The sequence below is a fragment of the Odontomachus brunneus genome, unplaced genomic scaffold, assembly GCF_010583005.1.
Source record: "Odontomachus brunneus isolate Ranch 3 - 2012 unplaced genomic scaffold, Obru_v1 Obru_scaffold_024, whole genome shotgun sequence".
Lineage (NCBI taxonomy): Eukaryota > Metazoa > Arthropoda > Insecta > Hymenoptera > Formicidae > Odontomachus > Odontomachus brunneus.
The window spans coordinates 2,182,566-2,209,021 of NW_022639474.1; the positions used below are offsets into that span (position 1 = coordinate 2,182,566).

The 26,456-nt window shown below is 36.6% G+C and overlaps 3 protein-coding genes across 9 annotated transcripts in view; 1 reads left to right on the top strand and 2 right to left on the bottom strand.

The window, feature by feature from the left end:
- The window catches only part of LOC116842327 (nucleolar protein dao-5), a 21,387-nt gene extending 12,894 nt beyond the window's left edge, over window positions 1-8,493 (top strand). For 3 of the 5 annotated variants that reach the window (XM_032811386.1, XM_032811385.1, XM_032811387.1), the window contains one exon: window positions 7,536-8,493. In XM_032811386.1, the coding sequence (XP_032667277.1) occupies window positions 7,536-8,114 (579 nt within the window). In that variant the 3' untranslated portion in view covers window positions 8,115-8,493. Of the gene's footprint in view, window positions 4,052-7,535 lie in introns of those variants that run through there. The other 2 variants (XR_004377711.1, XR_004377710.1) reach the window with 1 other exon arrangement.
- Window positions 8,494-10,671: 2,178 nt separating this feature from the next.
- On the bottom strand, window positions 10,672-14,816 carry LOC116842307 (cyclin-dependent kinase 2-like). Of its 2 annotated transcripts, none has more exons than XM_032811318.1 (6): window positions 14,799-14,816; window positions 13,927-14,161; window positions 11,784-11,979; window positions 11,424-11,696; window positions 11,080-11,283; window positions 10,672-10,981 (listed from the first exon to the last, which is right to left on the bottom strand). In XM_032811318.1, the coding sequence occupies exons 2-6, from the start codon at window positions 14,040-14,042 to the stop codon at window positions 10,871-10,873; spliced, it is 900 nt and encodes a 299-aa protein (XP_032667209.1). In that variant the 5' UTR covers window positions 14,043-14,161; window positions 14,799-14,816; the 3' UTR covers window positions 10,672-10,870. The 2 variants fall into 2 exon arrangements, with proteins under 2 accessions (XP_032667209.1, XP_032667208.1); XM_032811317.1 differs by having other exon boundaries at window positions 14,794-14,812.
- Window positions 14,817-19,451: 4,635 nt separating this feature from the next.
- On the bottom strand, window positions 19,452-24,059 carry LOC116842347 (tetraspanin-31-B). 2 transcript variants are annotated; one of them, XM_032811433.1, is made up of 7 exons: window positions 23,757-24,053; window positions 22,987-23,154; window positions 22,609-22,707; window positions 22,380-22,487; window positions 22,183-22,317; window positions 21,788-21,915; window positions 19,452-21,511 (listed from the first exon to the last, which is right to left on the bottom strand). In XM_032811433.1, exons 1-6 carry the CDS (start codon window positions 23,814-23,816, stop codon window positions 21,841-21,843), a joined length of 645 nt encoding a protein of 214 aa, XP_032667324.1. In that variant the 5' UTR covers window positions 23,817-24,053; the 3' UTR covers window positions 19,452-21,511; window positions 21,788-21,840. The 2 variants fall into 2 exon arrangements, with proteins under 2 accessions (XP_032667324.1, XP_032667323.1); XM_032811432.1 differs by lacking the exon at window positions 21,788-21,915 and having other exon boundaries at window positions 23,757-24,059.
- Between the last annotated feature and the right edge of the window lie 2,397 nt (window positions 24,060-26,456).

Sequence of the window (26,456 nt, forward strand, 5' to 3'; positions counted from 1 at the left end):
AAACCCCTCGAAGGACAAACGAGCGCGATCGAGAGCGATATACCGTTGAGACAAACGGCGCACGGAATTCCTCGAATAAAAAGAAAAAAAACATACGAAAAAAAAACAAAAAGAGAGAAAGAGAGAAAGAGAGAGAAAGAGAGAGAGGAAACAAGGAACATTACGATCGATATCGTGCCGCGAATGACGAGATTTGCGCGACGGGCGAACTTAATCAACGAACGAAGCAATACGTTATCGCACTGATTTGTCGTTGAGTCGTAACGCGAACTCCGAATAACTCCATCCTGCATTTACAGCGATCTTTAGTTGCCCTCAGAGAAACGAGCGATTTACGTCATCATCGTGCCGTACGTAAAAAGACACCCTCGAACATGTAACGACGCTGAATCACGGGACACGCCGAGAGACGTAAGAAGGACTGAAGAAAATATTTCATTTTTTATCGATATACAGCACTGAAAACAAACAAAAAAAAAATAGAGAGAGAGAGAGAAAAAGACGCCGATGATGATTTCAGAGATGACTTTCACGCGCATGAAAGTTCCTTCCCTTCTTGAGCGCGATAACTTTTTTATCAGAAGCTACATTCCTCTCTGTGTCGCAGCTACACTTTCCCCCTCCCCTCTTGCGATCTTTTGAATCATTGTGTCGACGCCCTCGCACGCAAACATCAACACGTCCCCGAGTTATCCAGTTTTGATACGTATTTGTGCCATAATCTCGACATCGTCGCGGCGTATCGCCCAGAGTTACGATTATCTACGCCGCGCACACGCGCCGCTGTGCACGCGTCCACCACTCGCAACGATACGTTCAATCTATTGCAATGTGTCACGCATAGTGCGACATAAGAATCGCTTAAGAAGTTAAATCAATAATGCGCGTAAGCGCCAACATCGTATCGACTGGAGTTCCACAAGTCAGAGTTAGGACATCGTCCGTAGGGAGGAAGTGACTGAGCGATTGAGAGAGAAACTGCAAGAAACTGTCCTTCGTCATTTCAGTCTTAAAGCCTCTCTCTCTCGCTCCTGCTAGAGTTTCTCTCTCACTCCCGTCATCCCTAAAAATGATGGACAGGATGCAGACCAATCAGGAGTCATCATGCTTTGTCCTCCGACTCGAGGAACTCCGGTATTGATCTCTAAGATACAGAACGTAGATCCCCAAATTCTCGTGCAATCGCAAATCATTTCGAATCTTATCTTTCTTTTTAATCGTCTCGTGGAAAACGAGTGTGACATCTCTTCCACATTCAGTTTAATTACATTTAATTACATTTAATTTACAGCAGTGTCGGCCATTAATCGATTAAAATTGTAGTCGACTAAAATAATCGGAGAGTCAATAAACAAAATTAATTGATCATATATGTAATCACGAGTAATTCAATCAACTGATAGAATTGATTATTCATCAAGCTCTGACTTAGTTCATTATACACTGATTAATAATAATTTTATAAGTTAGTTAAATTATTCGTGATTATACACGTGACGATTGAATAATTTTGATTGTTAATTTGCCGGTTATTTAGTCAACTGAAATTTTTATCGATCCAAATAACCGGCACTGATTCACAGTAATGAATTTCAGTTCACTTAGTATCGTTGAGCGTAAGTACCTGATTTAATAGACAGCGCGAGTCCAAACCGTTCTACCCTCATTAATGAACGTATAGCGCGCTGCTAGTCTTTTTAATCACATCCAAAATAATTTAATCTTATCCTTAGCGGAATCCTCATATATAGGCTTGGTTTATATCGTACACTTGATACATGATCGTCTACTAAATAGTAACTTTCTATTAGATAATCTTAATATTCACGATATATATAAACAATAGTATATTAAGCTGATATAATACTCATCAACAAAATGTATTGTAATGATTGAATGCATCACCGTTGATATACATTGTCGATATTAAGACTATCTAATAGATACGCGTATTTAGTACGCGTATCAAGTGCACGATGTAAACCAAGCCAATGTTTCAAGAAGATTCTTCTAAAATCAAAAGAAAAAATATTCTAAGCATAATATACTTAAAATTACAGAAACTTCGTCTTTTATTTACAGCACAATTCTTAATAGAAATTTCTTGCGGTAAGAGAAGCAATTCTGCTTCTAATAAATATATTCTTCTCGATTCAAAAGAAAAAAGAAAGTTAGAATACTGCCTAGTAGATTTCCAATTAATAGTTAGATTTATCACCTTATTATATAGAAAAGAAATTTTTTCAATAGTTTCCGCTTAGAGTAAAAGGAAACAGCGTCCTAAAACTATACTGAGAAAGAGAATACTTGAAAATTTATTATTCTTTTGTGAGATATAAAGTTTATATTTACAAAAATAAACGTTATGTTTGGCAGAAATCTTCATTTCAAAAACTTTATATTCCATAAATAAATTTTCGACCATTTTTCTCAGTGTAGAGTTGTTTTGTTGGGTATTGGAGTGCGTTTCTTTTGATTTTAGAAGAATTTACTTGAAGCCATGACACAAGAGAATTCTAAGCAGGATAAAATTATATGTTTTTAGATGTACACTTCTGTAGTCATATTATATATTCACGAAAAGTTCTGACGAGAATATACATCATGATTACAATACACACCCGTGCGTCGTTGTAGCGTGTGAAAAGAAAGAAAGTGAGAGATAAAGGGACAGAGTGAGAGAGAAAGAAAGAAGGAGAGAGAGAAGAAAAGAACCATTATACGTCCTTTCAGGAGAGAGCGAATAGACGTTAGATGAACGCGAAGCGCGCGTTTATTAATTTTCGTGCGAGAAGGTCTCGACACCTGACAGTCCTACAAGTGTCGTGCGGTACGTTGCACTTGATCGTCGCGACTCGAGCGTTTCGAACAATCGTCGGAAGTCGCGAGCATAAACCGGAGAATCACACTTACGGTAGAACGACGGTGCAGTAGTTACCCGTTCGCGTATTAATAGTCTTCGTTCGACGTGGTCCGTCCGTGATGCGATCGCGTATGCGTCGGGTTCCGGAGGAAAAGGCGAGCGACTGCGGATAAAACGAGAACCGAAAGAGAGAAAGAAAGAGAGAGAGAGAAGGACGATCTCGATCGTCATGGAGAAGACGCCGCAGGCCGTTCAGGCAGCCGCCAGTCGACGCCGACGTCGATTTATTATTCGTGGATAACTTATAGTTGTTCTTGTGCTCTATCTACATTGCGACCGCGCGGTTACGATTGTAGAGAAGGTCGCGCGAAGGAGAAGTCGCCACAAGTCGCGGGAGTGAGTCACCGGTTGTCAACAGGGCGATCATATCGGTGCGATGGGACAACGGGGAGCGGTGTTTAGAATTTCGGACGAGACGGCAAGTGCCGGAGAGGCCGAGGGCGGCAGCACGCGAAGGACGGCGACGCAAAACTGCCCCGTCGTGTAGGCCGCCTCGGACTCACTTCATCAGAGATTGCGCTTAGACACGACAGGATATACATGCGAGATATCCGTGTGAACGTGTGACACTGTGGATTACGTCGTAAAGCGATCGCTATCCGTTGCGTCCCACGAGTACGCAAGGTACGTACGTAATACACGTCGCCGCTCGCTGCTGCGAGAACGCAAAGAGAACGGCGCGGCGAGAGTCCGTCGACGGAAAAAAGGGATCGATCACGACGATGATGATGATGATAATGATGATAATAATGATGAAGATGAGGATGATGATGATGGAGGAAAAAGAGAATGTTCGGATTGTGCGACCACGCCAAAAAGATAAAAACAGTCTCTCACCTACGTCACACTACCTTAGGTACCTCGTGCAATTTACACGTCGCTAGAGAAAGATATGATATACGACACATTATTTACACTGTATTGCTTCCACAATGGATTATTATGGTACTTTTGATTCAACTTAACATTGCGATATCTCACGGAAACAGAATGATAATTAACGTTAGATCCTCGTAATTGTCACAAGTTACCACTTCGTACGAACGCAATAGTGTAACTACTATCCAGCGTGTCCTCCTGAGGAGACGCCGGAGAGGCATTATAATAATATTTTTGTTTTTAAATTTACACATTGGTTCTCTTAATCTCTAGATACGTCCCGTCCCCTTTCTTCCTAAAGCGCATCTTTTCTCCTCCACTTTCCTCATCGAAGGAGAGATAGCCGCGTCTCCTTTTGTCGTTGTGCAAATATATCTCGCGACGCAATCACTTGTTTCTTTTGACCTAAGTGTCACTCTTAAGAACAGTATATACACAGTAAAAAGTGAAATGTCGATTTTGTATTCTAGAGTCCATTCCGAATTTTAAGGCAAGATAACTCATTCGTTGTGTCGCTTGTATGATACACTAAGCACGATTAGAATAATATTTCGTGTATGTTAATGTGTTAGATAATGTGTTAGATAAGTGAAGAGAATCGCGATAAAATATACTAACTTTTATGTTAACCCTAAATTGTCATACTGAGTCAAAATGACTTAAACATTGACTTTGGCGTAAGATATCTTTTAAGTGCGCTTAAAATGTTACTGCTAGTGCCATCTAGTAGTAATTTCAGATCTCCTCTTCATTTTTTTAATTTTTTTAAGAATTTTTTTCAACACACACACACGATGCTACTTCAAATATTAATTTTTTATAATGAAAATATATACTTCAATGTTTGAAGTTTATTTCACAATTTTTTAAATATAATTAATAGTCTTTAAACAACAGCTTATTGATAATTAGCTTAGATCAAATTGACTCAATGTTACACATTCGAAAAAAGATGTGACAACCAAGGATTAATATTGTACGAACAAAAGTATTCCATCAACAGTTTTCATAAGCTACTGTAACTACTCTTTTCCTTATATTTTTTATTATTTTTTATGTTACTTTTACATCGAATCAAAACAATAAGCGTAAATATAAGAAGAATACCAGTTAATTAACATTTACAATTTATCAATAGGTCAAATATAAAGAATGAGTTATTTTTATTTCAAATTTAGAGTGCACTTTCTGGGACATGAAACTGGGGCATCTTATTTCTTACTGTGTACATTCACAAAAGTTACTAGATAATCGTCATTACGCGATTGGTAACATCCAGGAGCGAAATTTTGCAGATCTACGATTTTTCAATTGGATTTTTTTTTCGGATAACTTATAGCAACAAAAGGGATTCTTGCAAAAAATAGGCGAATTAAAAGGTGCCGACGAGAGAGAGACTATGCGTATGCGTGTACTATTTATGAAATTACGTACTTGCAAAATCGAGCGTAATCGAATCTCTTAATTAGACTGAAGATCAATCAAAGTGAATATCATTTTCTTCTACGTTCCGCGCAATGAATTTAGGCATAATCGCTGTTATCGACTGCGAAGATTAGGAATCCAATTTTGCAAGAGTAAAGACCTGTCAGTACCTTTAAATTCGACTGCTTCGTGCAAGATTCATATCACGCATACAACGAGACTTAACATCAACGTAGACACAGTCCTAAAACTAATCCCTTCAGCAGTTTGGCACGAACGGTACCGGCAAACACGAATCCCCCTCTCTCCTTAACGATGTCTACTAGACGTAATTAGACAAAACTCGCCACCTTAAGGATAATATACGCACAGCGTGCGCCTCACTCTCACGTGCAATTCACGTTGGTCCCCAAATAAGCATCGCCACCATTCACCACCACCTGCCAAGTCAAGGTCAGTCTCTGCACACGCTAAGTAATACCTCAGATAACAAGGGATGTAATCCAGTAATGCTCATCAAGTGTTCAGTGAGTGCTACTAGATGCGCCCTCACTATATACGTCGTTCTCTGCCCAAGTAGAAAGAGCTCTTTCTAATCAGTGACTAGCCAGGAATTCTGGTTACTGCCTAGTTTCTGATTACTGAGAGTTTGGGTAACGCTTGTCTTGTCAATAACTGGACAGTAAAACTAGTCAATTTTTAATCAGTTTCTAATAAGTTTTTAACCAATTTCTAACCAAACTTTTTTTCCTACAAAATTTTATCAAACAGTTTTAATCGTTCTCTATATTTAAAAATATATATTATTATTCACAATGTGTATAATAATATAATGTACTATAATTCACATTGTAAATAATAATATAATGTTAAAAATAATGTAAAACTCGTATTTATAAATAGTTTTCTCACGTGAAAATTTATTCATTACGGAGATAATTTTATGTTTAATTACCATTTTTTCTTACGTAACTTTTAGCCGGTATTTCCCGAGTTTTCATTAGACAGAAAAACTATCCAGCATTTACTTATAATTTCTGGTCAATAACCGGTCAAAAAACTGACCAATATTTCCTGTTCAGTTTCTAAACAGTTAACTCGTAACAGGTACCATGCCTTTTTAGTCAAACTATAGATACAATGGGGTCCGGCGGACCTCAATAAATTTTTGCCATTTTTAACATAATAATAAAAGGTAGAAAGAAAAATGCTCTATAGTTCGAAAATAATACTTTACGAATATTATATTACAACTAGACATATATAATAACAGTCTCAGTTTTTCAGTAATCTAAAAAAAAACGTTAACTGATTATAAAATGAACACAATGTGGACAGTGTTGAAATAAAATACACTGAAAGACAAATAATCGGGAAAAGAAAAAAATTTATGTTTTAATCTAAGTCTACAAATTATAGATTATATAAGAAATATAAACAAGTACTGTTAAATTAAATACAATATTAAAATCTTAGAGAGTTTTTAGATGCAATCGTTACAGATAGTGCTTGCACATTTGGTGCATACTGGTTCATTGCATCTAACATATACTTCTTTGAACTTCATATCTTTACTTCTAGAACATTTATTACATCTTACTCTGGATGGCAAAATAATTTTAGATCTTTCAGTTTCTTCAATTTTTAAAATAGATAAAATTATTAAACGCAATGGCTTATGAATATATTGAGTTGTAAGACGTCTCTTAAGTTCAGGTTCTACTAACTGAAAGGCAAGAGCTTTTACTTTTTTGCGTGAAGAATGAGTCATATTGAGCTGAAGATTAAGAAAATTATTTTCATAAAAGTAACGTTAACGGTACAATGGGGTTATTGTGACCCCAGACGAAAAATAAATGCATATAATTCACAGCTATTTACAAATAACTCGATGATCTTTTCTTCTGTCATACTGAAAACTGTTACTCGAAAGGTATTGAAGATATTAGCGCTATACAATGGATAGTTTAGGAATTATCATGAAAATAAAATTAGTTGGGGACCTGAGACCCCATGGTACCTGTTACGGGTTAAGCCTGATCTCTACAATGTGCTATTTGCTTCTTATTTTTTTATTCTTTTTCTGACTAAAGGCTCAAGGTTAATAAATGGTAATCAGAAAGAGATAAAGAGAAAGAAACAGAAAGCAAAAAGTACATTGCAAAGAAATCAAGCTTTACTTTAATAGAGCCCAGCCAGTAAAAACTGGCCAGTTTCTAGTTGGCGAGCAGTTTTTCCTGGAGATGTTTCTACTTGGGTGTATTCCGCAATTGACCACAATCGAAGTGAATTGTCACCGCGCTTCCAGACCCAGACACCGGTGGAGGATAATCGCCAGCTGCAGGGCGACTCGAAGGCCAACGATATCGAGATACCACAGCCCCAACCGCCACCCTCCACGCCAACCCGCGCCCGCCACGTCACTTCACCCTCGTCCGTTGTGACACCCCGCGCGGTCCGAAACGGATTGGCCAAATCTCCGGACGCCACGACGCCCAGGAGGCAACTCGCGCCGGAGGGTCTGACCGTTGTGGACGGACGCGCGTCTAAAACACCCTCGCCGGATGCGACGGAGGGTGGAGGCGTTGCGAAGAGCCGCTCACCGAGGTCACCGACCTCGCCGCGTCCGCCGAGCAATCTGCGCATTAAATCCGCCGGCGAGAGATCCTCACCTCGGATGTCTCCTGGAACTCCGACTAAAGCATCTCCCGGCACACCGAAGAAAGCATCTCCCGGCACACCGAGGAAAGCATCCCCCAAAGAGCTGCGTCTTCCGAAGCTCGCGTCGTCGCCGACGCCGCAGGAAGCAAGTCCGGCGACCGAGAACCACTCGAAAATCATTTTACCTAAACTAATCGAACCGCAAGCCGCCCGGATCGCGTACTGAAGCAGTCCGCAATCCGCAAACGAGCTTTGTAGCGCTTAGCACGTAGGCGCTTTCAAATGCACGCACTTTCTCTCACATTCGTGACTTCTTCGACCAGTTTGCAGTCGATTGTCCCTTAGTGAAAGTTTGTTTCAACATCTGTCGTCGCAATCTGTCGTCAACATACACGATTTTAGATACCTTCATAAAGGGTGTCGGTCGTAAAGATCATTTTACAATTATGTAAGCGTGGTCGTAAGTGGTTGCAACTGATTACAATAACTAATCAGAATAAAGTAATCAGTGAATAAAATACTTTGGTTGGCTTTTGCGTTCACGACCACGCTTACATAATTGTAGAATGGCTTTAACGATAACGGTAACGTATCCATTACACTGAGAAAAAAGAACATCTAGAAATTAATAAATATTTATTTGACATATACAGCAATATTTACTTGAATTTGAATTTTTTTATTTAAATAGAATAAATAATTACTTTAATTAAAGAAACTTAAGATTTTCTTAAAGTTTCAAGAAAATGTATATTTGTATTTAATGTATATTTTCTTATTTGAAAAATATTTTATATTAGTATAAATAAATATACACTATTGTATGTAATGCTCGTCAAATATATATAAATATTTATTATTTCTTAGATATTTTTTTATCTCAGTATACATTTTTACCGCTTATAATAATTGGCTGAAAAAAATTCTAGATGCAATCAGTTTCTAAATGCCAATAAAATGCAACAACAAAAATTTCGGAAACATTTTTTTTTCGTAAAAAAATCAAGATCCTTTATTAAATGGAACTTTTTTTCATTTGTAGCAAAGAGAATAAAAAATGATTCAATAATTAAGATAATTCATAATGTTATCTTTGAGCAATTTCATAGCAAAAAAGAACACAGCAAAATTACATTTCGAACATATTCTGAGCACCCAACATTATTCATTATATTGTATGAAAAACATTTTATCTTTCATCTATATTTTTATTATTAAATGTTAGTAAAAATAATATTATGAGAGAATTATCATTGAGTTTGTTTTGACTTTTTTTATAATACTACAGAAAAAAAGATATATAATTCTACTTAAAAAAGTAAGAAGAACTTTGATTTTTTTCACGAAAAAGATGTTTTCGGAATTTATATTATTACATTTTATTATCGTTTAAAAACGATTAATTGCATCTAGAATTTTCCCGTCCCATCATTTTAACTAATAAAAAATAATGGATATTGTTACGTTGAACACCCTCTATGTAAAGTCTCCAATTAAAATATAGTTTACTTGAGATCAGGTAAAGAACAAGATATTGATATCGTATACTTTTTGCACTTTTGTATACTTCGATTTGCGAACATCGATAATTTTTCGATATTTTATACGTGAAGAAACTCGATAAACATTTTTATTAAGGGAAAATTTACTCCAAACTAACTCAAGAACTCGCATATGAAAGGAAATGCGAGGCATGCTTCATCTGCGTAAAACCCCTTGTATAGTCAGCGACTGAAGAGTAGCAACATGTTTCTTTTCGATATGTTTTGAAACAGACGTATAATCAAATGATCTCCGTCCATTTTAAAGCTCGTCGAATTGAGAAATGTCACTACCTTTTTGACACCGACCATACATCTCATAAAATAAACGCAAAATTAATAGTAACTAAGAAAGAATGGTAGAAAGATCATAACAAATCTCACATGCCATGGTAGATGTCTTCTTTTTATTAACATGCATAGTTCCGAGTTGAGCAATGATCAACTTATGAATCGATACTTTTTTTTGTTGACGGATCAATTACCTTCTAAATATTTTTTCCAAGTCTGATTAATTCCTGTGTTGATAATTTTTTTCATTTGTCTCCATTTTTTAACAGTACAATTCATCGTCAAATTAAAAAGAACATTATTTCTTCTTACTAGAGAAAAAAGTCAAATCTTTGTTTAATCGCATATTTCTAATTTCAAGTAAAAATAAGCTCTTCTATTATGGAAATAATCTCCCTGTCGCAAACAAAGAATAATTCGACTCGAAAGTAAACTGAAAATCCGAGACGAAGCGGAATAGGGGCTTGATCTTTTTTCGCAAGTCCTACTTTTCCAACTAAATCATGCAATTTCCAACCCCGTGTCTTCCTTTATATGGAAGATTAACTCTTAACGGGCGTCGGAAACAAATGTGCCCTTTGGCACATCAAAAATTGCACATAATGCTATTTGACAAATTATCAGCAATACTTCGATGTTATGAGTAGCTTCAGTGTTGTTTATTCCGTCCTTCATAGCAGTCTATGTAAAAAAGTTGATCAAAACTAGATTTTTTACAAGGCGTGTTTAACAACCCGCATTATTTAACACCCGAGAAGCATTTTCAAAAATAAATATAAGATATACAATAATATTTGAGACATGCTACCGTATAAATTTATATATAATAATATTTGAAATATGATAGACACGTACACGCATTCGTACGTAATAGCGTAATAACAAACGAATGGTAAATTGAAAGAAGATATGGAAGATGATATGAGAAGTGCAAATAACATACGCAAAATATATAGAAGTAAAAATATATATATGTATTTTTTTTAGATGTGTATATTTAGATAATACAACATTGTAGTATAAATGAACACACTTTTACTAGTCCAGTGGAGTTAGGTTTTCGGAAATATGTTACGTGAGAAATCGAGTTTTATATATAAACCTATAAAAAATATATATATATAAAAGTCGATCAGCCATAAATCTACGGTCAGTTTTTCTTTGGCAGTGGTGGTGGAACTAATTTAACTCCTTTGAAATAAGGATGAGTCAACCCTTTCTTCGCAGTTATCCTCTGATTAGGATCGTACGTAAGCAGTTTCTAGAAAAGATAATATCATAAACACGTGAATCCCGACGAGTACTGTAAACGAGTACACGCTCTTTTTTATCTTTTCTCCTCTCCACCTTTGTCCTTACCGAAAGTAAATCTTTGGCGTCTTCATCGAAGGACGGTATAACATTGCCTACTTCAGTTCCTTCCCACTTTGGGAATCGGGATGTGTAGTCAGGAAGCTGCGAAACTCCTGGCCAGATCGTTTCGTCCGGTGTGCCGAGTATACGGAATATCCTGAACAACTGATCTATCTCGGAGTCACCGGGGAACAGAGCTCTCCTGGTAGCCTATAAGAATAGTGCTAAGACATTATCATTGACAACAGATGGAGGCGCTCGGAGGAATGTTTTTAGCTCACAGAAATCTTGATATCTCATGAGTCTTATTCCGACCGATTCGCGTGACGATTTTTGTACGATTCACGTACCATTTCCGCGAAAATACAGCCAAGACTCCAGATATCCAACGCACAGGTGTACAGTTTGGTTCCTAGAAGTACTTCGGGCGCACGGTACCAAAGCGTTACGACCTCGTGTGTGTACGTGCGCACAGGAACGCCGATCATTCTGGCTAAACCGAAGTCAGCCAGTTTGATGTGACCCTCCCGATCTATCAGCAGGTTCTGCGGCTTCAGGTCTCTGTGCAATATACAACGAAGGTGACAAAAGGCAATCGCCTTCAGCAACTGATGGAGGTAACTCTGCAACAGTGAAGCGTCTCATCTTAGGACGCGCGTGTGCGTGCTATTGTCGCGTCGAACGCGCGAGTTGTAACCATGATCTAATACCTTCACGAGTGCCTCGTCTAGGCCTCCTTTAACGGAGTCGAGCAACTTTTTCAGATCCTGCTGCAGAAATTCGAATACAAGATACAGGTGCTTGTCGCCATCTACGACGTCGTATAATTGTATGATGTTCGGATGAGCGAGGTCTTTCAATAACGATATCTCTCGAATGGCGGTGGAAGGAACGCCTTCCCTTTCCCTGATTCAAAGCAACGTTATTATTTACAGGAAAATGCGCAGTCGTCAATGCGCTAAACAATATCTTCTCGTGCCCCACAGACTGGATTCATCTTCTTTTTCTCTTTTTTTCTAACATGATGGGGATGTTCCAAATTCGAGAAAAATTGTTCATCCTTACAAGTTTCTCACAACATATACACAAATAACATAATATTCAGAACATCGAAATTACATCAGTGAGGGACAAGTATATGCAAGCAACTCTGTTAATTCCTGTACATACATCCAAGAATGAATGTTACCTTTGATGAAAGAAAAAGAAAATTAGGAATTGCAATTGATTTTGATACGAATTACAGTAGATGTACATGAGAGTTCTTATTCTCGAAAATAAACCTAATAAATTCTTTCTTATCAAGAAACGAATAATTATACACAGTGTATGAAATAAAATAAAAATACCAAATCAAAAACCAGGCGAGCATGGCATAATGGGACAAGCTGAATAATGTGGTGCTACGAAAATTAGTGTAACGTGGCCCCCGCAGATTCAGCTGACCCCAATATGCGGGTTGTTAGCAGTGTGTTAGCAGTGTGCACAAGCAAAAGCCCAGCTGACATTGCAGTTCTGCAAACTGATAATTCTCAACATATAAATGTAAATGTATGAGGCCAAATTGATTTTGTAAAATCAGTCAAGGATATGTATCTTATCCAGATATTATTCAGACATCCAATTTATGAGAATATACATATTCTTAAAGATATAGAATCCCTTAGTCTTACTTAATTTAAGCATAATTTATAGTCCTTGGAAAAAGGGCACAGCGATAAATGATTTCAGATAAGCGAGTATGATTTTTCATTGGAATATTCCATGTATTCTTGTGCCTAATGGCAAGTTCCTCAATAAGTGTCTTTATATACATATTATTCATAAGCAGAGAATGTATAGATTAGATAACTTAGGAATGTTATTTATATATCAAGCATCAAGGAAAATTAATGGTAGCTGTGGAAATTCATTTTCCACGCTAGATTAATGAAAGCTTGATGATCATATGTTAAATGGGTCTGCATATAAATAAATCAAAGAACGCTGTAAAAATAAATCTGTACTTTCTTCTAAAAAGCAATTAGTTGAACTGAAGGAGTTAGTTGTATTATTATATTTATCATTATTAAGGATATAGAGGAAAAAATATTCTTTGTATGTAAGAGTATATGTTTGTATATTTATCATTAACTTATCTTCATCTTGATACATACTTTTCATGATATTATTGACAAAGAAATCAAGAATGCCATGTAGCAAACTCCTTGAAACACAAGGATGATCAACCAAACAAATGACAATTTTCTGTCGATACTCATTTACACCATTTCCTACATTCAAACACAGATTTATTGAGCTAAAGTGTCTAACAACCATTCAAATTATTCCATCAAGATATATCCTCCAGATTCTTATGGCTAAGAAACACCTAACTCAAACCATCAAATGGAAACAATGGTTATGTTTAGCAGAGAAAGCAGCTTTGCAACTATTGTAAAATTCGTAAATCCAATTAGTGTATATTCTTAGTTGAATCTAAGAGCATGTACTAATCAGATTGGCAAATCTTACAACAGTTGCAAAGCAACTTCTCTTGCTGATGCAGACAATTTCCACCTACATTCAGAATGATCCAGGTATGTCAAACAAGATAACGTCGAACATTAGGCATGATACACTGGCGAGTAACGAATAACATTTTTACAATGCGCGGTTGAAGATGTAAATTGGCGTGTATGAACTACAGGTTGGTACGTTTCTCATATGTGACTGGTATGCCTTTGCAAACATTATATCACGCATAAAATAAACGTTGGCACACGTTGTGATTCGCCCAACGCCAACGGCATGCCTAACGTCAAGAAAGCGCGCGCGAGATGACAGGTGTGAGAATGTCGCAAAGTTACATACGTCTCCAGGCGAATCTTCTTGAGTGCCACCAGCTTCCCAGTCAGCTTGTCCTTGGCCTTGTACACCACCCCGTAAGTTCCTTCCCCTATTTTTTCGATCTTCACGAAGTTATCCATAACCTCAACGCTACACTCGCTGTGAGTCCGTAGACGTTGTTTCTCGGCCGCCGCCGCCGCCGCCACCGTCGTCGTAGCGCCTTCCCTCCCCGGTTCCGTGGTCGACGCCGTCGTTGTGGCTGAATATCGTCGAGCACAAGAATAAACGCTACGTCGGCAAACAGCGTTACACCGCTAGTCGTCCTCGACGAGACCGTAACGCCGCGCTTGTTTATCAACACCGATAAACTACAATTTTCGGACCGCGGTGCGTCGTAGCCATAAGCCCATGTTAGACTACCGACTGCACAGGCCAACCCGACTGCCCAGGGGCTGGTATTCCGTTAGCGCGGTTCCGACAGTTGTCGGATCGGTAGGCGTCGTTGCGCAGTTTTTCCACAGTATAAAAAAAGCTGCGCAACGACGCCTACCGATTCGACAACTATCAGTACGCGGGAACGGAATAGTACTCCTGTGGCCGACCCGACTGCCGACTACCGACTCTCAATGGACCAATCACAGTGAGGCACCGACTGACTGAATCGGCCGACTCGCATTTAGACTTCAGTCCATTTTTCGAGTCGCCGATTCGAGTTGTAGCCAATCGTAAGCTTGTATTAAAAGTATATGTATTGTAATCTTTGAGTAGCGTACATAAATAATTTTTACGTTTTAGCATTGACCGAGTCGGCAGTCATAATCGGCAATCGAGTCGGCCTGTGCAGACTCGGTAGTCTGATACGTGCTTTAGACGTACATAGATAGACCGTACCTTACCGTAAGAAGCGGCATGTGGGCATGCGAAGGACAGAAATAGAGTTCTGGGGCAGAGTTCTGTTCTTGTCCCAAGTGGAAGTGGTAGGGATGAAACCGAGGAAGTGGTAGGGATGAAGCCGAGGAAGTGGTAGGGATGAACGAGGGGAATGCGCGTGTATAGAAAAGGAAGCACTTACACCATGAAGGAAAAAAGCTATCAAGCAGTAGTTCTATATCATGGACTAAGGAATAGGAGGACTAGCGGGGAAACACGTCCGCGGAGAAGGAGAGGCCGCCATTGGTTTCTCCTATCGCACACATAGGGTGCGTTCGGGGAGCACGCTACTAACGCTATCGCGTTCTTCTGTCTTTATTGTTCCTTAGATATACAACGAGGATAGAATGTCACGATACAACTTAATAGCGCTAATAGCGAGCTCCCCGAACGTACCTAGAGAATGCATACTAGCGTACATGTAAAATGAAAGATTGCGGTCCATTTGACTAATAAAGTTTAAAACGACATTTACAGTCGAATCTTACATTTATGATCGTCTCAAGTTCATTTTCAATTGCTATATGGGTTGTTTTATATATATACTCCCCAGTTCTTACTCACTGTCTCATATATCTTACTCGCTATGTAACCTATCAGACGCTCAAAATACCCATACAGTGAACGTGGGAACACAAATGTCTATACTAAGGTTGAATTTTTTAATTCATCGATGGATCTATCGATGAATTAAAAAACTCGCCCTAAACTATAGATTGCTAACAGGCCATCTAAAACCATATAACGTTTGCGTCCGATAGAGTTTCTGGTGCATGCGAGAAAATAGCCACTTCCATCACATATTTTCATTACGTTTAGTCATAAAATTCTTTTGTTAAAAATGAGCAGAGCAAATATTGTCCAATACTATCTATTTTTTTGTTACATTTTTTATGCAATAAGATGCTGGCATTTTTGGTTTTATGATAGTAATTTAATGGCCACGCTGACTCACATTGTACGTGTAAGTACTCACACAAGTGACACGTTACACACACAATGTCACATACACAGGACCGCCGCCATATTCTCGCATGCAACCGGAAACCTTACGCGACGCACATTCGAAGCCCTTATTAGCAATCTAGTTTAGTATAGGCCGGTATTCATAATCCGATCTTATATTTAAGATCATCTTAAGTACTGTCTTAAGATGTCATGAACCAATCACAGAGCTATTTTCGCATCTTAAGATATTACTTAAGACGATCTTGAAATAAGATTTGACTATGAATACCGGCCATAGATATCTGTGCGTGAGAATATCACTAATATATGTCTATGGCTGCGTTCACTTTGGGCGCTTACGCGCTATAAACATCATTCTATCTTTATCGCTCATTACATGCAGGAAGAAGATAAAATGACACTTAAGCGCTCAAAGCGCTCAAAGCGAACGCAGCCTATGTGTAAGCTGGTAGAAACCAATATGATGACGAGCAGTTCCCTCCGCATGCCTGAGTACATACCTCTCTCGCTCAAAATAAATGTTATAATGTTATATTGTATGACTCCGTCTCCTTATTCCTTAGTCCGTGTTCTATACATGCCAATGGACTACTACTTGTACAACTGTTCACAGCATTTTACCTCAGCACGGTGTGTAAGTGCTGCCCTTCTCTATAGATATGAATTCTCTTCATTTCATCGCACTTATGGCTCCTGCACACAGGACGCCGTAATGCTTGCCGCGCAGCAGAAGTTCGCGTGACAGCCAATCAATATACTGCTTTCCGTAATAACCTTCAAGCTCTTACGGAAAAACAACATATTGATTGGCTGTCGCGCGAATTTCCGCCGCGCGGCAAGCATTACTGCGTCCTGTGTGCAGAAGCCATTAGCACAAGAACAGGGCACCAATCATAAATCTTTTTTTTTTAACTCTCGATCTTATTTATCAATCATGTAATTCTTTTATCTTCGTTTGAAATCGTGAAAAGTGAAGAAATTGCAGCACTTAAACATGATCAGGGGAAGTCTCATCTTCCAATGTAAAGTCGTCAAAAGTGAACATTTCTATATATTTTCATGGTTAAATTTGTCATTTTAATCACGATTAAATTTTTCACTTAGTGTGAACTTGTAAAAAATTTAATCTTAAAAATATATGGAAATGTTCACTCTCTCTCTCTTTTCACGAGTTTACATTAAAAGAAAAGATTCATGATCGTCTCCAAGTATTGCAACATTGTTCATTTTTTACCATTTCATAGTAGAAAAAAAATTACACGACTAAGTAAAGTCAAGTTCATATGAAAAGACTTATGCTTGACTCTATTTCTGCCCTTCACATATTCCCATACTCCTCGCAACAAGAGTCTATCTATATACGTCTATGGTCGTAACGCCGCAGCGGCCATCTTTCTTTAGAGGGGATGAAAAAATCGATTGTGCAAGTCGATGAACGCCGATTGCAAGATCGATCATTTTTACGCACGTTGTATTTTGTAAATAAACGAACTTTGGCTCAGTACATATTATAGTAAACGTGAATATGCTTCTATCGAGCGTTCTTCGACCCAATTAATCGCGAAATATTTATCGTGCACTTTGCGACTTCGGCAAGATTTCTGCTGACGTGTCAAAATTGAGACTTTGCAAGTATATTGGGCGAAAAAGATGCCTCCTCGGATGTCGAATAAGACACGTCCGAGGGATTGATCCATTGTTTGTTTGTTTGTTTGTTTGTTTGTTTATTTATTTATTTATTTATCACAATCACTATATGTAATAAGAGCTCTGAGAAAGATGACTGACTCAGTTACTCAACTACTTAATCCGCTTGACACAATTTGTCGGCGTCGCGCAACGGTATATTTCTACGGCTATAATTGAATCTTTTTCTCTTCTTTTTAATTCTACTTAACATATTTTTGAGACTACCTCTCATAGGATTATACGAGAATCAAAAATGCGCGGAAGCCGGAGAGATTCGATTTATTTAGAACTGCAGTAAGGGAGAGCACATGATCTCTCGAGTTCCCGCGCATCTCTAATGCATCTCTATCGACGCCGATTAACTCTTAATCTGAGTTTATAGCTTTTATTCTGAATTCTCTTTTATCGATGAAAGTGCTTCTTTTTCCTTCAAAATAACACAAAGGCAGGCATATGATTTGACTGTTAAATTATTATTCCGATTAATGCAACCGGGCTTAAATGTGCTTATAAGCACTTTTAAATCATATTTAGAGGCACTTTTCTCGACTATAGAGTTCAGAATAAGGGTCTAATGCCCATTTCTTAAACTTTAATCTAAATTTAATCTTTATTCGGACAAAAACTTAATGTAGATTCAGGTTTAACCGATATAAAAGTCTTTGAATAGAGCTTAAACTCAAATTAAGATTTAATTGACGTTGGTAGAAACGGCCACAAGTCCTGGTCCACAATACATTGAGAAAAAGTACTTAAAAACTTGTTTACAGGATATAAAAAACTTATTTCTATGTGAATATATAAATTTTAAGAAACAAACAATAAAATATCCCACAAATAAATTTTCAAGTATTTTTTCTCAGTGTAAATGTAGCAATAGTCTTTGTAGTAATTTAGTCTTTTACTCTAAGACTGAAACTATAATTTTTTGTTTAAAAAAAGGGCTCTCTTGCACTGTCATATATCGCAATCTTTAATTTTAAGCATTGCCACGACTTCTGGCATCACGGCAAAATGCTTTTTGCTGGAAAATTATATTGCAATTTTGGCCTTAGAGCAAAAGGCTAAAGGCTTATTATATCTGTTGTGAGCTAAGACTAAAGGATATGTGTAGAATCAACACAATTTGAGATGTGTATCAGGACATATATCGAGTATAATTCGTACATCATCCGTGCCAACACTTACATGACTTCCATCACCTAGGATTGTCGATATTTAAATCCTCCCGCACGCATCAGATTTTGATTTCGGAGTACCCGTCACACACACGCGTGTTACATAATACACAGTAGTATAATCGCGCGGTTACTTTCTGGAATTGCAGGAAAGCGCAAATCACTCTTATATGCAGCCTCGATTCGTCAAATCCCTCGATTGTTCGTAGCTCTTTAGAGTGTATATATTGTGTTTAGAACTAATATTACGAATATACTGATTATGATACGTATTTAGGTAAAAATATGTATAGGAATTACACTACCGTATGTATGTGTGTGTGTGTGTATGTATATATGTATATATATATATATATATATATATATATATATATATATATATATATATATATATATATATATATATATATATATATATATATATATATATATATATATATATATATATATATATATATATATATATATATATATATATATATATATATATATATATATATATATATATATATATATATATATATATATATATATATATATATATATATATATATATATATATATCATATATATACCGCGTGTACGACACGAGCTCTATTCCGTACATACGAAATATATGCACGTTTCTACCGAAGCTAGGCGGAGGTGCGTAAAAACCGGAATGTCTCGGCGAGATCTCACTCTTACGCTTATCGGAAGATACATCCGCTAGTTACTTAACAATAAATTGCGAATCATAACTATCTCATCGCGATAATTTGCTCAAAATCAAACACTTCCAAATATTAAAGGAATTTTCACATATATTTTGCACGACACATTAAACTATATAATTTTATCGTCCAATAACGAATTGCGCGAATCTCGTTTTTGCGTGTCCGATCACCGTAACTGTCAAGTTTTAATTGATCTTACCAACACATAACAACGAGTTCAATCCGTCATTGAATTGCGAAGACAATGACCATACTTTAATAGCCTCTTTGATATGGAACTTCGCATAAAACGAAACAATAAAATTAACGTGACATTAACAAAAATTAACAGCAATAATCATCCCGTCTACGTTTCACGTGTGATAGGATTGGATAGAAAATATGCTATATTTTCTAATGTCTAGAACCGGCACGATGTAAACGTACAATATTTCCATGCAAATTGAAGTCATGTTCCTTGTAAAGACACAACTTCTCTCGTTACATTGCCCGAGAAAGACCTGGCAGGATATTACTTCGCAAAAGACACCTTCTAGTAAGTAAACACTTCTCTTTAATTAAAATGCAATCTCTATTTTAACCTTATTTTAATCTCTGTTTTTAAACTTATAAATCATAAGTTGAGTTGTAAGTCAACGAAATGGCTTGAATATCTCAAGTTATGGACCGTTAAAGATTAAAAATCCGCAAAAAGAATTCATTAAAAATCCTGCATTATGCAAGGAGAAAAATAAGACTTACAAAATTCATCAATAACTTCCCACCAGGCCTTTTAGGACATCTTACATTCAGCTTATTATTTATAAATTTTATCATAGTGCACAATCAGAATTTGTTTCAAGCAAAGCACTCGTATTGGATATTTTTAGTACATGAAACTTGAAATATATGATAGATTTCATATTATCACGGATGGCATTACCATACAGTAAGATTTGATATATGTTTATTTATATTTTATGTAATTTCTCGTAATATTTTTTTCACGTATAGCATCTACATGATGTAACAAGCAAGTATAAAAACAAATATCAAAACGTAAAGATAGTTATAAATTTGAAATGCCTGTCAGGAAAACATAAGTCTAACTTCATCCAAGTTAGTATTTGAATGTATAGAAGTAGAATAGAATCTTATTTGATTATTTCGATGAAAATTTTTCGTATAAAAAAAAGTGCATAGTAGCGCTATAGAAAATTTGAGATATATAAAGTAACACGCTATCTTTTCGAATACATAAAAATACTATAAAGTTATCCAAAAATACTCAAAGACGATATGACAAAATTTGTTTCGTTCGGGAAGATATAAATTTCTAAATATTATATCGTTGAATAGTTACGTATATATATAATATGATGTTATTCATACAAGAAAAATATGATTATGACACGATCATCGATATTATTATCTATGTCGTTACCGTGATAAACTACATACCCTTCCATAAAAAAAAATATTAAAAAAAGATTAAATCGCTTATTTCTCACTCCATTTATATCGGCCCATGATTAAAGGCCCATGGTTAAAGTGATGTGTCCACATTATTCAATTAAATATCATAGTGTTATGTTAAATTCTCACCACTTTCATTTTCATTGACGAAAACAAAATAAAAAAATTTAATAAAGATATACTTACGTGGTTTTGTTTTCTTTGTCTCTAAACTACAAGGCGCATTGAGGCTTAGTATGAGTGTTCTAAGTGTATGACTAGAGCACACATTTCAATTATTATTTGTCTAACTCGATCTAAAATCTATAATTGCCCGATTGAAAAAAAAAAGGAATGCGTCTCTATTTCTGTTGAGCATTACGGCTATACAACCATTGCAACATTCGAGAAGAATTTAAATTTCAGCCTTTAAGAAATGACATGACGTTACATAACATATTCGGGCAATCAAAAATGATGTTGATAAAATGACAATGATATTTTTATCCTCCTGAGACTCGATAAGAATATTGCGTCAATTGCACGGAGAAAAAAGAAAGAATAATCATTTCTTTGCAAATGTATGTCGCCGTATCAGTATAAATAATCATGTTGCGGGAAAATGGCTCTTGCAGCCTTTTCTTGCGGATCTAATTGATTTCGATAACGTCTCGCCAAGAAAGCTGCAATCACCTGAAAATATTAAAATTTTAATTTCTAAATCTTTGATTTTCTCAATCTGAAGAATGAAGTTACGAAATGTCCGAGAGAACAAAAAATATTATACGAATATTATCGAGATCCTTATATATATATAACGTAAACTGCTGTACGCTATATATCATATATAATTTATAGATTCTTCAAAACATTACGAATGAATATCAGCATATGAATATCTGAACGGCGAAGCTGCAATGCCGAGAAAAAGATAAAAAAAACCACAACCAGTATTGTGCAAGCACCCACCATCTGTTAGGAGGATCGTATGAAGTGACAGAGGACATGGCGATGGTGTTAGACTAGAGGAAAGCACTAGGATTAGCTCGTGGATCTTTCTGGTTCCTGTAGCGCACGGTCAACCATACACCAACGAACTGTAATCGGGCACACATGTTAGCATCAGCAATGTGACAGCACTTTTACTATACTATGATCAGTGTGTATGTACAAGTATGTACAAGTATAGTGCATTTATATATAGTGCATTTATATATAGATAAAAAAAAACTCAAATAAATAAAAAATCAAATATAACCATATACTCTGCAAGGAGTATTTTTCACAAACTCAGAAATATTTACAAATGTAACATAATTGTGCAATAATATATATGTGAGAAATTATCATTTGCAGAATCTTACCTCTGTAAAGCTAAAGAATAATCCTATGCTGCCACACAACTTGAAAGCATAGTCAATGGTAGATTGCAGTTTATGAATACATGTGGGACAAGGCGGACAAGGTAAATCAATGTCGACTGCTTCACAACAAATTCTCTGCAAAAGATTTCAACAGTTAAATTGTTGAACAAATACCATTCTCATATTGCGCTACATACATTGACTTCATCGCAAGGAACTTCTGAATCGTGAGTTTTATTAAATCCACAACAATTAAAAGTGTTCTGGACTTTGATCTGCAAGTCCTTGTCAACACGCATCCAACCCTAAAAATAATTGTTACATTTCATCTATCATGTATTTCATAGATGTTAATGTAACTGTAATTCTGTAGTATAAAATAGTAGGAGTATAAAATATTAAAATATAAAAATATAAAAATATTACCTGCTCTGCCAGTTGCTCTTGTTGTTTAGTGTTGACAGCGAGGCAAGCGCAAGCGATGCTGAATTGAATGAGGAATAAAAGGAATAAGATAAGCATGTACTGTGTAGCACAATTAAGGAATTATATGCTTGTTTCTTTATTCTTTCCAAATGATATCTCATAGTACCAGATGTTCAATGAAGAGTTTTGTGTATGAAATATATTATATCCTCATAACAATACAAAAATAATATCCAGGAAGTTTTAATATTTGCTCCAAGATGAATACTGAACAAATTTGTTCCTTTATCACAAATTAAACTTATATAGTTATAAGCCAAGGTGAGACATTAATTTGTGCAGTCCAATTGAGACCCAACTGTAAACAGAAAAGGATACAAAGAACAGTAAAACCTGATGGTGTTTAACAGCACCAATCAGGCCCAGTATGGAGATTAGAATCAGGATCACTCCACATGCTAAAATGCCACCAATAATAGGGAGATTTGTGACTAAGGCTGATGCTTTTCCATATACAGCAACTCCTATCAGTATAAAGGCAACAACCTGAAGAAAACAATTATCAATGAACCAAGATACATGTACACATACATGTACTCATCTCTAATATATAATACAATGCAAAATTGATATATTCTGTATAAAAATCATGAGATAATCTCATCAGAGAAAAACGACACATTAGACTTACGCACAATCTGATCACCAGCAATCACCAGCTACAGTTTACACTTATCTCACTCGTAACAATTAATCATTCTTATAGGTATACGATAAAAAAAATACGACAAAAGTCATGTACAGCTACTCAAACACGGTCGCATTAGCGATAATTCTAATGCAATCATTTAATCATCAGTCAGACAGCAACATCAGAGAACGCGCTGACACGTACGAGTTAACAATCTCTGCTTTTTCATATATATCGCGGTTAAAGACGTGTGTAATTCAAGAGGAGAGGAGGGGAGCGACTAATCAGTCAATATGTACTCGAATCAGTTAAATGCTGATGTAACTACGCTACGCGTAGATATCTCCCTCGAGAGTTCGTGTAAACATCGAGTGAGGCGGAGGGGCCTCCGCGATCGGACGAACGTCACATACATCTGCCGCTGAAGAACGTTATAAAAGCCGACGCGTCTACTTACGATATAAAGAATGTTGAGCGCTGTCAGAGCATTTTTAGAGCACGTAAAACCGCCGCACATCTTCGGCTGCGCTCGTCTGTCCGCTGCCCTCGTCGAATCTCTACGGTCCGCTCACGTCGATTCGCGACGCAACGCGTGAAACTGTGGACGATTTTCGTCGTGCGAGGAGGAGACGCGAAAGGGGGATACGTGTCACGCGAGAAAGCGCAATTCGCTCTTACGAATACGTGTGCAAATTTTCCGCCTAGCTAAACCCCACACAACGGCAGACGGCTCGCTACTGCCCGAAGCAGCGCGATGGCGGCGATCGATGCGCCTGAAAGATTGCGACTATCGCGCGCGAAACACAAACTCGCGCGTACGCGCCGTATGCGGCGTGCACGCCCGAGAAAATTGAGAATTCCCAGATAGCACAGAGAATTTAAAAGGAATTCAGTTGTATGTCACCAATTCTGAGTTCATTTTTAAATGCAAAAAGAATTCTTTTCACTCAACTAAACTTTGAAGAATTCTTTTTGCATCTGAAAATGAATTCAGAGTTAGTGACTGAATTCTTTTTGAATCCTTTTTGAATTCTCTGTGCTATTTGGGTTGTCATCGTTGTAACATCGATGGCACGGATCTCAATGCTGCAGACCAGTAAGTCAATGCTGTAACTTTTAACGACGGTGTCGTTATCGTTATAATACATGGTAGAAAAGCTGCGCGAACGACACATGCCAGTGACAGCGTTATTATAAGAAGTCTTTTCGAAGAACTTCTGCAATAAGTCAGAGTAAAACAATACTTTCTTTCGCTCTAACTTATTGCACTAGAGTGTGTACTTTTGTAGAGTTCAAAAGTTTTCCTAAAACAAGATCCATAGGCTGCATTAAGACATTCACTGTCAATACTGCAAACGTCATCATGGTATCTTAGACCACGTTCCGAAATTCACTGCCAGTGTTGAAATTCTATAGTATTGGCAGTGAATTTCGGAACGCAGTCATAGTAGCACAATTTATTGGCGTTACATTGGCATATTGATTATATTGGCATACATTGAGACAATATGGCCAATATTGGTTATAAAATATGAATAATTTGCTATTATTGCACAAGATGATTATACCAATGTTGGCATACATTAGGGGGCATTAGGCCAATATAACTCAATATGTTGCCAATATTGGTAAGAAATGAATTATTAATATTTGGGACTCTGTATTGGCTATGAAATACAAAGTGTCTACTTTACAATATTGAGCTAATATGGAATATATTAGGAGTCCAATTTGTAGCTAATATTGCTTTAATGAACTGTACTACTAGAATCTATGTATACTTTCTGGTAACTATCGGCACGGTACGTTAATTAAAATTGAATTAAAATAAAAAAATTAATTAAAACAAAAAATATTAAAGACATTAACTTAAAGACATTAAATTACATATCCAAAATATATATAGTTGTAGTTGTATGATTGATGATTGATATAAGTTCGATGACGATTTATGTAATCGATGCTCCCCTCCACTTGGCTTTCATTTAACGCTTCTCAATCGTCGGCATCTTCCACAATGTCACGATGTTTTGAGTAGGAACATTATCTACTTTGTAATTACGGGTTGTCTCCTGCGCAAAAGGCGTGAAAGGCAAGGAGTATATACGAAAGTAAGGAGAACTGCGGTAAGGAGAAAGGTAATTCGACTTACACCTGCTTATTTTGTTTGCGTACATCTTACAACACATTGAAAACTTACAGTAAACTGACGTAGTAAAATTCTTTCAAGGATGCTATATTAATTAGTTACAAATATTCCAACGCGAGCTGATATAAAGCCAAGTATATGTTAAGAAGTCACGGCGGAAATACTCGAAGCATCATAACTTCTCTCTCTTACCGTTAATTAAACTTTCCCAACGTGCAGTTACCTTTATATCGATGGCGACAACTAAAGGAAAATAGGAAATCCTTGTTAGATATAAAAAAGAAATATCAAGTCAATTTTGTTCGAAATGGAATAACTTGGTTTTATATTTTATTTAGGATTCCAATGCGACAAACCTTTTATATTAATCTAATAGAACTCTATAAATCACTTCATAGATTAAAGCTATTATGATTAGATACACGCAAGATATGCATTATCAATCTATTTTTATCGAAAGTATCATCGTTGATACTTGCTACCCTTCATTGTTCTGTGAGAAAAGAAAACGGAAAAGACACTGACGAAATATCATGTGCCGTCTTTCGCAGGGATGTCATCAGAATTTGTGGCAAAGTATCCGTTTCTTACGAACGCGCGTAACAATATCTTGCTCGGAGTCGGTGTCGTAAATATGTCATATCGGATCTCGCATAGATTAAATGTAATGACGTGAGCACTTGGCCCAGATAACGCGTAAACATTTCCCGTATTTAAATCCAGTTTCCCACTACGCAACCATTTACATTTTGCATTCGTTACATTCCACTTTAAAATTCTAGCTTTGCTCGTTTTATTCCGTGTAATAAAAACAGCATTACGCATACGCGATACGATAGCGTCATTTTTCTTAGCGCAAAAACGCCGCGAAACCCCTCGCAGAACCCATCTACTAATTTATATCAAATTATAACAATTATTAGTTACTATAAAATATGATTCTTTTAATTAATTATAATTCCAGAGAATTATACACAATTAATCTATGTAATAAATATGCAGATCTTA